At 37.3% G+C, this 12315-nt stretch overlaps 1 protein-coding gene across 4 annotated transcripts in view; it reads left to right on the forward strand.

Annotated features, from left to right (window-relative positions):
- Positions 1 to 12315, forward strand: part of ANO6 (anoctamin 6) — a 224412-nt gene that overhangs the window by 140287 nt on the left and 71810 nt on the right. For all 4 annotated transcript variants that reach the window (XM_025403747.1, XM_025403743.1, XM_025403746.1 and 1 more), the window contains one exon: positions 4701 to 4835. In XM_025403747.1, the coding sequence (XP_025259532.1) occupies positions 4701 to 4835 (135 nt within the window). The remainder of the gene's footprint in view (positions 1 to 4700; positions 4836 to 12315) is intronic.

The raw sequence follows: 12315 nt of genomic DNA on the forward strand, positions 1-12315 counted from the left end.
TGAGATCCAGTCTTAAAAAAAAAAAAAAAAAAGCCAGGCATGATGGCTTACACCTGTAGTCCCAGCTACTCAGGAGACTGAGATGGGAGAATTGCTCGAGCCCAGGAGTTTGAGGCTGCAGTAAGCTATGATTGTGCCACTGCATTCTAGGGCAACAGAGTAAGACCCTGTCTCCAAAAAAAAAAAAAAAATTAATATCATCAGATAATCAGGATTCAGATTTCCCTTATTGTCCCGAAAACAACTTAATGGTTTTTTAGTTCAAAGCAGGATCCAAACATGGTCCAGAGGTTGCAGTTAATACAATCTCTCAAATTTCTTCTGGTCTCAGTTTCACTGTTTATTTCTTGTTTTCCTTGCTGTTGTTGAAAGAATGCCTTGCATTCCCTGTTTTGCTGATTTCATTCTCTCCTGTGGTGGTGTTGAACATGTTGCTCTGTATTTGCTATGACTACGTAATTTGTGTATTTGCATTAGCTAAGTAATTGGATCCTCATCTAGAAGCTTAATCTGATTGAGGTTAGATTTTATACAAGAATACGTTATACGTGGAGTTAGGTACTTATATCAGAAGGTATATAATGTCCATTTGTCTCTCTTTTTTGTGATGACAGCATCTATCAACAATCATTGCTTAGATTCATTGTTTCATAAGAGATTTCTTTATTTTATGTGATCACACTTGGATTCCCTTGTCATTCAATCACCGAGATTACAGTCATGAAGAGGCACTTTCATTAACTCTGTTTACCCTGTAAAATAAGATTTTAAAAGATGTTTGTACATATGTAAATATTTGAGGTTGACATTCATGTGAAGTTTCCATTTTATTAATTTCCTTTTATGTTAAGCCAATAGCATCTGATGGCAGAGTGATGGGTTCTTAATCATTTTTTATGTGCTCTATTTTTTATTTATTTATTTATTTTTGCTTCAGTAAAGAAAATTTCGCGACTATTTTAAATATATTTTGCTAGGGGAAATGCATTTAACTGTCCCCTGTCCCTGGTCCACATGTTCTTTCCCTTCATTGCTTCTCACTAGTAACCCCTTGAACATTCAGGCTATTAAACCTCATCTGTGGTTCCCGGGGATTACTGAAGGGAAAATGGGCTCTTTCCATTTGGTTTCCCAAAAAGCAAACCAAACTGGAAACAGCAACCTATGGGAACCAGACTTTGCACAGGTGAAAAAGAAAAGTTTCCCTCCAAACTCCCATTTTTTACCCCCAGAGTAATAAAAGAAAATAGGGTATTCACAAGACAAGGGCAGGATCCTATAAGAAAGGATTGTTGTGAGAATAAAATCTAGCTCTTGGAAACTGAAAATGTGATTAGACAGAAAAACACCAATAGAAGCCATTAGAAAATGAAGTTGACGAAATTATGCAGAGCATAGAGCAAAATTTATAAAGGGATAGAAAAGGGGGAAAGGATAAAAAATTAGATCAGTCCAGGAGGTACAATGTATAAATAATAGGAGTGTGAGAAACCAGAGGATAAAAAATGTAGGGAAGAAATCTGAGAAGTACTTCCAGAGAAGTATCTGAAGAACTGAACATCATGAGTCTCTAGGTGGAAAGAGCCTGCTGAGTACCCAGCCTAGAGGATGAAAATAGAGCCACTGAGTTACTCCAACACGATGGCTCAGAACACTGGGGACAAAGAAGATCCTGCTAGCCTTTAGAAAGCAAAATGAAAAGAAAGTCATACAAAGGATCAAGACTCAAAAGCATTGTGCTTCTCAATGACACTACACACTAAAAGACAGCAGTGACTTCACATGTCTAAGGAAAGTTTGACCATATATGTGTAACTCTATGTTTGCTCAAACTGTTAAGTATGAGGAATTTTCACAGTTTAGATGTGCAAGGTAATGGAGGAGGTGCTCCACCAAGAACGAAGACCTAAGAGTTAGTTAACAGGAAATGCCAGCACAAGAGAGAGGGACAGAGAGATCCCAGGTGACACAGTTCTGTGGCGGGGCTTGGAGAGTCATTAGTCAAGGTTGGAGGAGGTCTGAGGGCATTTATTCAAGGAGTTGAAACTGATAGATGATCTCATGTGTTTGAAACTATTGAGAAAGTGACACATTAGGGGAGAGTCTGGGGTTGAATTGTTGATAAGTACACAAAACTAAGCAATGAGCCATCAAGACAATTATTAACTCTAGGGAGAACAAGATACTGAGCAGGGAGGAAAAAGTAATTATAGCAATGACTTGATTCAGCTGTGAATAGTGTTTATAGAATCATAATAATGTAAAGCAAGAATATGAATCTAACCAAAAGTTATATTGTAACTATGTGAGGATGGCAGGAATAGAGATGTGGATGTTTAGATGAGGCAAGGGGTTGAAAGAGAGCTTAATCCACGTCGTCCAGAATAGAAAGTCAATAGGTGATGCACCAAACTGAAAAATCAATAAGCAGCACTTCTTGCATGTTATTTAGAGATAGGAAAGTAAATATTCTAAGCATCAACTATAGGAGTTTAAAGTGACTGCTTCTGGGCAGCAGGAAATAGGTGAGGGGGTAGGGGACTGCTCCTTTTTATAACCAGCCTTCTAGAGCTATTAGACTATTTAATGACTATATACTTGTAATTTTGATTTTAAAAATCAAAGCTGAATTTTGTTAAATGGATTTTAAGAGTTGGGACTTACTTGGCAGAGAGGGACAATGATCAGAAAATATTACATTTGAAGGAATCCTCATTATTTCCAGCTTTTCAGCAAGAACTAAGAGACAGATTTCCTTTTAAGATTTGAAAAATCTTTCTGGCCTTGCTTACAATGTAACAGGCATGCCTTAGAAAGTATTGAACTCCTTGTCACAGTAAATAACCAAGCAGAGACTGCCTGACCAGCTCTTTAAACATAGCAGGATATTTTTTATTATTGGGAGGTTGGACCAGGCAACTTCTAAGATTCTTTCCAATTTAAATATGGCATTTCCAGGATGGATGGCTGATGAAAACTTATTACAGAGAGCATAACCAAAAAGAGGCCAAGGCATCTCGAATCCACGGCCAGACTTCTCTTCCGGGCTCTATCCTGAGCCTGCCATTTGCCTGCCTTCCGTGAGCTAGACAGCAAAGCTCCGGTCATGTGAAAATCACCACACTGTGTTCCTCCCATCTCCCGATTCCACCCTCAGGTCTGTCTCAGTTCTTCCTTTTTCCCTGTGAATGTGACCTACACCCAGGCCTGTGACCCATGGAGCTGGTCTCAGACCTTCCCTGTGAGTGCTGGTCCAGCCCAGGGATGTTGCTGTCTGAAGTCTCCTAGGACTCCAGGTTTTGCTCAGAGCTGAGTCCCCACAAGGCTAAGGCCAAGGAGTTCAGCCCAGCTCCATACTGAGCCTGAAGTCTCACGCAGGCCTCAGAGTGAAGTAAATCTCCTTGTTCTACAGATCAAGATGAAGGCAGAAATGAGTCAGTCTTGGGGAATATCAGCAACAGCAGCAGTCACCTGAACCGTCTCTTCATTCCTAAACTCTGCTTGACCTTCCTTTCAGGAACAATTCTGGCACTGCTTCTTGGTCAGCCTACACTCTTCAATCTTGCCTACCTGGCCTCCCTTTACCCCAGAGTATACCATTAACCACTTTTTAAAAATTAGGAAAAAATAAAAGAGCTAGATATAAGGAATACAGGGTGATGGGTTTCTCAGTCATATGCATCCTGCCTTCTTTCATTCTTACATAAGTTTTGCAAAAATTTTGGTCAGAGAGACTTCCACTACAGATTAGTATTATTATTTTTCCTATTATTATTGCAGTTGCCCCTTGAACAATGCAGGGCTAGGGCACTGACACGCCCACACACATACAGTCGAAAACCTGCATATAAATTTTGACTCCCCTTAAACTTTTAATGGTCTGCTGTTGACTGGAAGTCTTACCAATAACATGAACGATCAGTTAACACATATTTTGAATGTTACATGTATCATATACTATATTCTTGCAATAAAGCTAGAGAAAAGAATGTTGTTAAGAAATCATAAATTTACCATTCACTAAACGGAAATAGATCATCATAAAGGTCTTCATCCTTGTCTTCACATTGAGTACGCTGAGGAGGAGGAAAAAAAGGAGGGTTATTCTTGCTGTCTCAGGGGTGACAGAGTGGGAAGAGGTGGAGGAAGTGGAAGGGGAGGCAGGAGAGGCAGGCACACTAGCTTTATCTTTTATTGAAAAAAAAATCCACATCTAAGTGGACCCATGCAGTTCAAACCTGTGTTGTTTAAGGCTCAACTGTATTTGTGATTTACGTTACATTTCTTCCAAGGAACTTCCCTAGTTAAGTAAAAGCAAATAACTGAGCAGATTGTTCATGTTCATTTGTCTCATGCATATAAAGAACAGTCTTTTGGAGAATGTGTAAAATAGTGCTGATCTTTACAAAGAATGATAGTAATACTCTGTATTTATTCCATAATCAGCATTTTTCTCTTCCTTGCTGTATTTTAATATACTTTCACCAGGCAAACCAGCAATAGTGATCAGTTCTTCTATAATGTGTAATACACTTTTTGTTTCATAGAATTCAGGGTCTGCTATGAAAATGAATGTTTTAAGGGTGAATCGAGTCAGGTTTAAGCTTAAAGCCTCCTTTATTTAAAATCAGAAATTAATATTAGGATGAAGCTGCAGAGTAATTATTTGTATCTTCTAAAAATAATTTGTCTTTCTTCAGGAAATATTATGGAGAGAAGATTGGAATCTACTTTGCTTGGCTGGGCTATTACACTCAGATGCTTCTCCTGGCCGCAGTCGTAGGAGTGGCTTGCTTTCTCTATGGATATCTTAATCAAGATAACTGTACATGGAGGTAACCTCTGTTTATTCCTTGTTGCCGTGCTGAAAAGTTTGTTAGACATAAAATTATTTTCATGATCTTAAACTGTTTTGGTAAGACGAGACTGACTGGAGAACACTCATTGCTTGGATGATATATCCCTTTTGTTCTGAGCATAATAACTAAGTGAAATGGAAAAATTTTTTTCTTAGATAATCCAACCCAGTTTCTGACAGGAATGTTACTCCTAGGAAACACTCCAATATTTTAAGACAATATTTTGTTTGAAAAAGGAAGGAGGACTGGAGGCGGGAGGATTGCCCTTGAACTTTTGGCCCCCAGAGGAATGTACACTCAGCCCTGCAGATGTGAGCCAAAAGCAGCTCTGATTTCTTCAGGGTTCCACTGGGAAAATTAGTGGGGTTTTTGTTTTTTGTTTTGTTTTACTTTTAGAAATGACTTCTTAATAAATACTAAAAAGTGCTTGCTTAAAAACTCAGTAGTTGTTTTGGTTTTTATGTTAAAAAAATAGTTCATACAATGTTTTAAAAAATGTAATCAAAAATTAATTTGTGCTGAGGTTGAAATTCAGACACCAGCTTCACTGTCTAAAGGGATATATGTGGGTGCCAGAGCACTCTGAATTTCACCATCACTGTTCTGAATGGTATTATTAGACCTCTGCTTTTGGTGGTCTCAACTTCCAGCAGGGATGTAGCAGGGAACCAGGCATTTTCTCTTGATCATCTGGCCACTATCCAGGTGTGCCAGCCAGATCAAAATTTCTGGGCACCAGCAATGAGCTGATAACCAAATTTTTCAAGCCCCAAGCATGTCAGCGTGTTCCTGAGGTAGGTTGCTTACATGGCAGCCCTGATGAATAGACATAATTACCCTTCGATTTAACAGAGGATTCTGAGCGTGTTGTACCCATTATGGCTTCGTAGCTCAAAAGCTGCAGATGGCTTTAAAGTACTCTTCCCTCCTCACGGAAAAAGAGTTTTGGGCCAAAGGCCGAATGTTGTTACCTTTTCTCTAAATTCGTCTTCAACTTCTCTGTTGGTTTGTACATTGTTCTAGTTTAAAAAAAAAAAAAAATCTCAAAAATACATTTCAAAGTGCAAAAGTTGCATTTTTATAAGGTCCTCATGGGTTGTTCTTGTTAAAACTCGTTTTACGAAATCACCGTGATAGTTACACCACATATTTCCTAGCATTTCACAGAGATTAATTTGCAGAAAATGGAGGGAAGTTCTTGGGGATATACTGCCTGTGCTCAAAACTATTTGACTTTAATTTTTTATGAGATATCTGTAAAATATATACATTATAAATATTTTCAGTTACTTTTATAGTTTCTATCAAATGCCCATTTGAAGCTGATGCCCCTCTTTTTTTTTTTTTCTTTTTTTTTTTTTTGAGGCAGAGTCTTGCTCTGTCACCCAGGCTGGCGTGCGGTGGCATGATCTCAGCTCACTGCAACCTCCACCTCCCGGGTTCAAGCGATGCTCCTGCCTCAGCCTCCTAAGTAGCTGGGATTACAGGCGCCTGCCACCAAACCCGGCTAATTTTTGTATTTTTAGTAGAGACAGGGTTTCACCATGTTGGCCAGGCTGGTCTCAAACTCCTGACCTCAAGTGATCCGCCTGCCTCGACCTCCCAAAGTGCTGAGATTACAGGTGTGAGCCACTGTGCCCAGCCCTTATGCCCCTTTAAAAAATAACAGCTATATACAGATATTATTTATATACCATAAAATGCCCTTTTTAAAGTGCACAATTCAGGTGTGCCCCTTTCCCTTAGCCCCTGGCAACCACTAATCTATTTGCTTTCTGTTTCTAGGGATTTACCTATTCTGGACATTTCATAAAAGCATTTAAATATTTTAAATGTTTTCTATTCTTGTGAATCTACTCAGTATGTAATAAAATTGAAAATATTAAAAATTTGTAAACAATTCAGGTATTTTAAGTGCATTCACCAAGTTGTGATCACCACCATCTAATTCTAGAACATTTTTATTGCCCTCAAAAGAAACCAGTGCCCATTAGCACTCACTCCCTAAACCCTTTCCCTTGGCCCCTGGCAGCCACCAATCTACTTCCTGTTTCTATGGATTTGCCTGTTCTGAACATTTCATAAAAGTGGAACTATACAGTATAAGGCCTTTTGTGACTGTCTTCTTTCATTTCACCTACTCTTTGAGGTTCATCCATGTTGTAGCATGTATCAGTACTTCATTCCTTTTTTGTGGCCAAATAACATCCCATTATATATGTATAAACTGCATTGTTTATTCATTAATTGATAGACATTTTGGTTGTTTCTACTCATTGGCTATTATGAATAATTCTGCTATGAACATTCATGGACAAGTGTTGGTGGGGACACATGGTTTCATATCTCTTGAGAATATAACGAAGAATGGAATTGTTGGAATATACAGTAACTGTAGGTTTAACATTTTGAGGAGCTGCCATAGTATTTTCCAAAGTGACTGCATATTCTGCCTGCAGTGTATGAGGATACTAATGTCTTCACATCCTCATCAGCACTTAAAAAAAAAAAAAGCCATTCTAGTTGTTATGAAGTGGTATGTCATTGCAGTTTTGACTTTGTTTTCTCTAATGCCTACTGATGGTGAGCATCTTCTCATGTGTTTGTCATTTGTATAGCTTCTTTGGAGAATGTTCGTTCAAATCCTTTGCCTATTTTAATTGTGTTGTCTTTCTATTGTTGAGTTGTAAGCATTTTTTATATATTTGGGATAGAAGTCCCTTATTGTATATTGTCTTAGTCTGTTTGTGCTGCTGTAACGCAGGACCACAGACCAGGTAATTTGTAAAGAATAGAAATTTATTTTTCATAGTTACAGAGACTGGAAATTCCAAAATCAAGTTGCCAGCATGTGGTGTCTGGTGAGGGCTGCATCCTCTGGAGGAGAGGAATGCTGCGTCTTCACATAGCAGAAGGCATAAGGACAAGTGGGGAGAACTCCTTTCATCAACTCCTTTTATAAGGGCACCCCTTACCATTCATGAGGTACAAGCCCTCATGGCCTAATCGCTTGTTAAAGTCTCCACCTCTTAATACTACCACACTGGCAATACCTAAATTGGAAGAGACATATTCAAACCATAGCAGATACATTGAAAATATTTTCTCCTATTCTGTGGATTGTGTTTTCACTTTCTTAATAGTATTCTTTGAAACAAAATTATGTTTAATTTTGATGACCTCTAGTTTACCTTTTATTCTGTTATTTGTGCTTTTGGTGTCATGTCTTAGAAACCATTCGGAATCCAAAGTCATGAAGTTTTTTTTAACATTTATCTTCTAAGAGTTTTATGGATGTAGGTCTATGATTTATTTTAATTTTTGTACCTGGTATGAGATAGAGTCCTACTCTGTCATTTTCTATGTGTATATCTGGTATACCAGCACCATTTTTGAAAAGACTGTTCTCTGTTGAATTATCTTGGCACCCTTGTTGAAAAGCAGTTGGCCAAAAATTTAAGAGTTTGTTTATAGACTCTCAGTTGTTTTCCGTTGATCTACATGTCTGCATTTGATGCAAGTACCACACTTTATTGATCACTGTAACTTTGTAGTCAGTTTTGAAATTGGAAACTTCACATTTTCATTTTTCTTTTTCAAGATTGTTTTGGCTATTCTGGGTCTTTTGCATTTCCATGTGAATTTTAGGATCAGCTTGTCTATTTCTGCAAAAAAAAAAAAAAAAAAAAAAAAAATCCACCTGGAATTTTGATAAGAATAATGTTGATTCCATAGGTCAGTTTGGAGAGTATTGCCGTCTTAATAATATTAAGTCTTTTAATCCATGAACACAGGATGTCTTTTCATTTATTTAGGTCTTTCATTTCTATCAACAATATTTTATAGTTTCAGTGTATAAGTCTCATACTTCTTTTTTCTCTTAAATTTATTCTAAGTACATTGTTCTTTTGATGCTATTATAAATTGTTTCCTTAATTTTTGGATTACCTATTGTAGTGTATAGAAATGTAATTGCTTTTTTTAATATACTGATTTTTATGTGTGTCCTGCAACCTTGCTAAACTGGCTTATTTGCTCTAATAGTATTTTGGGTGGATTCCTTAGGATTTTTATATACAATGTTATGCTGTCTGTGAACAGAAGTAGTTTTACTTCTTCCTTTCCAATTTGGAGGCCTTTATTTTTTCTTACTTAGTTGTCCTGACTAGATCCTCCTATATAATGATCTTAAGAGGAAAGCATTCAGTCTTTGACCATTAAGTATGATATTAGCTGTGAGGTTTTTTTGTTGATACTCTTTATCAGGTTAGGAAAATTCTATTCCTAGTTTTTGAGTGTTTTTAATCATGGAAGGGTGTTGGATTTTGCCAGATGCTCTTTCTGTGTCTATTGACATTATCTTGTGTGTAGTTTTTGTTCATTATTCTATTAATATGGTATATTACAAGAATTGATGATTTTTGTACTTTGAATCCTCCTTGCATTCCTGGACAGATCCCACTTGGTCATAGTATGTGGTACTTATTATATGTTGCAGGATTTGGTTTTTTAGTATTTTATTGGAGATTTTTCCATCTATATTTGCAAGAGATATTAGGTCTCTAGTTTTCTTATGTTGTCTTTGGTTTTGGTATCATCACAATACTAGTCACATAGCATGAGTTGAGAAGTGTTCCCTCTTCTTTGCTTTTAAAAGAGATTATGAAACATTGGTGTTAATTCTTCTCATCAGTGAAGCCATCTGAGACTGGGCTTTTCTTTGCAGGAATTTTTTTTTTCTGCTAGTCCATTCTCTTTATTTGTTGAAAATAGGTCTATTCAAGTTTTCTATTGTTGCTTGAGCTAGCTTAAGTAGTTCATATTTTTCTAGGAATTCATCCATTTTATCTAGGTTGTCTAATTTGTTGGCTTATAATTATGCATAGTATCCCCTTATAATCCTTTTTGTTTTTGTAGGAGTAACAGTAATGTTTCCCCTTTCATTTCTGATTTTAACCATTTGAGTCTTCTCTTTTATCTTTATCAGCCTAGCTAAGTTTGCCAATTTTGTTATCTTTTCAAGGAACCAACTTTGTTTTGTTGTTTTTTTTAACTTTTCTGTCCTCTGTTTCTTTTATTTCCATTTGTTGGCTTTTGATTTTAATATTTAGTTCATGTATATTTAATGTAATTACTCATGAAGTAGGAGTTACATCTGCGATTTTGCTATTTGTTTTTCATGTGTCTTTTGTCCCTTGTTTTTCTGTTCCTTCATTACTACTTTTTTGTGTGTTAAATATTTCTAGTATGTCATTCTAATTCCATTGTTGTTTCTTTATTGTTTTTTAGTGGCTTCTCTGGGGATTATAATTAACAACTTAATTTAAAATAATATAGTTAAATATTATTTGAAATTTTAATTTCAAATAGTATACAAAAACTTTACTTTGGTATAGATCTGTTCCTTCTCTACTCCTTTGTGGTATTATCATCATGCAAATTACAACTCAATGCATTATAAGCTCACTAACAGTTTAATAATTGTTGCTTTGTGTCTTTTAAATAAGATAGAAGAAAATAGTGACATACAAAAATATGCTTACACTGCTTTTTATATTTATATATGTAGTTAGCTCTATTACTGCTTTTTATTTCTTGAGGTGGATTTGAGTTACTGTCAAGTGTCTATTTAAGCCTGAAGGACTCTCTTAGTATATGTTAAGTGTTTCTTGTCCGTAATGCTTGGGACCAGAAGCGTTTCAGATTTCAGATTTTTTTTCAGATTTTGGAAAATTTGCATTATACTTACCATTTGAGCATCCCAAATCCAAAATGCTCCAGTGAAGATTTTCCTTGAGTATTATGTCAGCACTTGAAAAGTTTTAGATTTTGGAGCATTTCAAATTCAGGTTTTGGGCTTAAAGGTGTTTAACCTGGGCTGGGCACAGTGGCTCATGCCTGTAATCCCAGCACTTTGGGAGGCTGAGGCCAGTGGATCATGAGGTCAGGAGTTCGAGACCATCCTAGCTAACACAGTAAAACCCCATCTCTACTAAAAATACAAAAAATTAGCCAGGTGTGGTGGCACATGCCTGTGGTCCCAGCTACTGAGGAGGCTGAGGCAGGGGAATTGCTTGAACCCAGGAGGCAGAGGTTGCAATGAGCTGAAGTCACGCCACTGCACTCTAGCCTGGGTGACAGAGCATGAGACTGTGTCTCAAAAAAAAATAAAATAAATAAGGTGTAATCTGTCTAGGGCAGGTGATATGGTTTGGCTGTGTCCTCACTCAAATCTCATCTCAAATTGTAGCTCCTGTAATTCCCACGTATTGTGGGAGTGACCTGGTAGGAGATAATTGAATCATGGGAGTGGTTTTCCCCATATTGTTCTCATGGTAGTGAATAAGTTTCACAAGATCTGATGGTTTTATAATGGGAAACCCATTTCACTTGGCTCTCATTCTTTCTTGCCTGCCTCCATATAAGACATGCCTTTTGCCTTCTGCCATGATTGTGAGGCCTTCCCGGCCATGTGGAACTGTGAGTCTGTTAAACCTCTTTTTATTTTTAGATGAACCAGTCTCAGGTATGTCTTTATCAGCAGTGTGAAAACGGACTAATACAGCAAGTCTGTGCCAACAACAGATTCTTTCAGATTTTATCTGGGAATGTCTTAATTTCTCCATTTTTGAAGGATGGGTTTGCTGGAGATAGAATACTCGGTTGACAGTCATTCTTTCAGCACTTTGAATGTATCATCCCACTGCCTCTGGCCTCCATGATTTCTGTGAAAAGTTAGCTGTTAATCTTACTGAGGACCCTTTATATGTGATGAATCACTTTTCTCTTTCTGCTGTCACCATTCTTTGCCGTGTTTTCTTTATCTTTGTCTTTAGACACTTTGAATATGATGCTCCTCGGTTTAGATCTCTTTGAGTTTATCCTACATGGAATTTGTTGAGTTTGCTGGATGTGCAAAATAGTGTTTTCATTAAATGTGGGAAGTTTTCAGCCACTGATTATTATTTCCGTTTCTCTCCTTTTTTCTCTGGGACTTCTATAATGTATGTGTTGGTATATTTGATGGTGTCCCACTAATTTCTGAGACTGTGTTCCTTTGTCCTCTTTCCTTTTTTGTTCCATTTCTCAGACTGGATAATCTTAATAGACCTAGCTTTCAGTTTGCTGATTCTTCTGCTATTTCATATCTGCCGAGGAGCCCTTCTAATGAGTTTTTTATTTTAGTTATTGTACTTTGCTAATTGGTTTTTGTTGTTGTTGTTGTTGTTGTTGTTGTTTTTTGAGACGGAGTCTCGCTCTGTCGCCCAGGCTGGAGTGCAGTGGCCGGATCTTAGCTCACTGCAAGCTCCGCCTCCCGGGTTTACGCCATTCTCCTGCCTCAGCCTCCTGAGTAGCTGGGACTACAGGCGCCCGCCACCTCATCCGGCTAGTTTTTTGTATTTTTTTTAGTAGAGACGGGGTTTCACCGTGTTAGCCAGGATGGTCTCAATCTCCT

Source organism: Theropithecus gelada, chromosome 11 (assembly GCF_003255815.1).
Source record: "Theropithecus gelada isolate Dixy chromosome 11, Tgel_1.0, whole genome shotgun sequence".
In the NCBI taxonomy this organism is placed as follows: domain Eukaryota; kingdom Metazoa; phylum Chordata; class Mammalia; order Primates; family Cercopithecidae; genus Theropithecus; species Theropithecus gelada.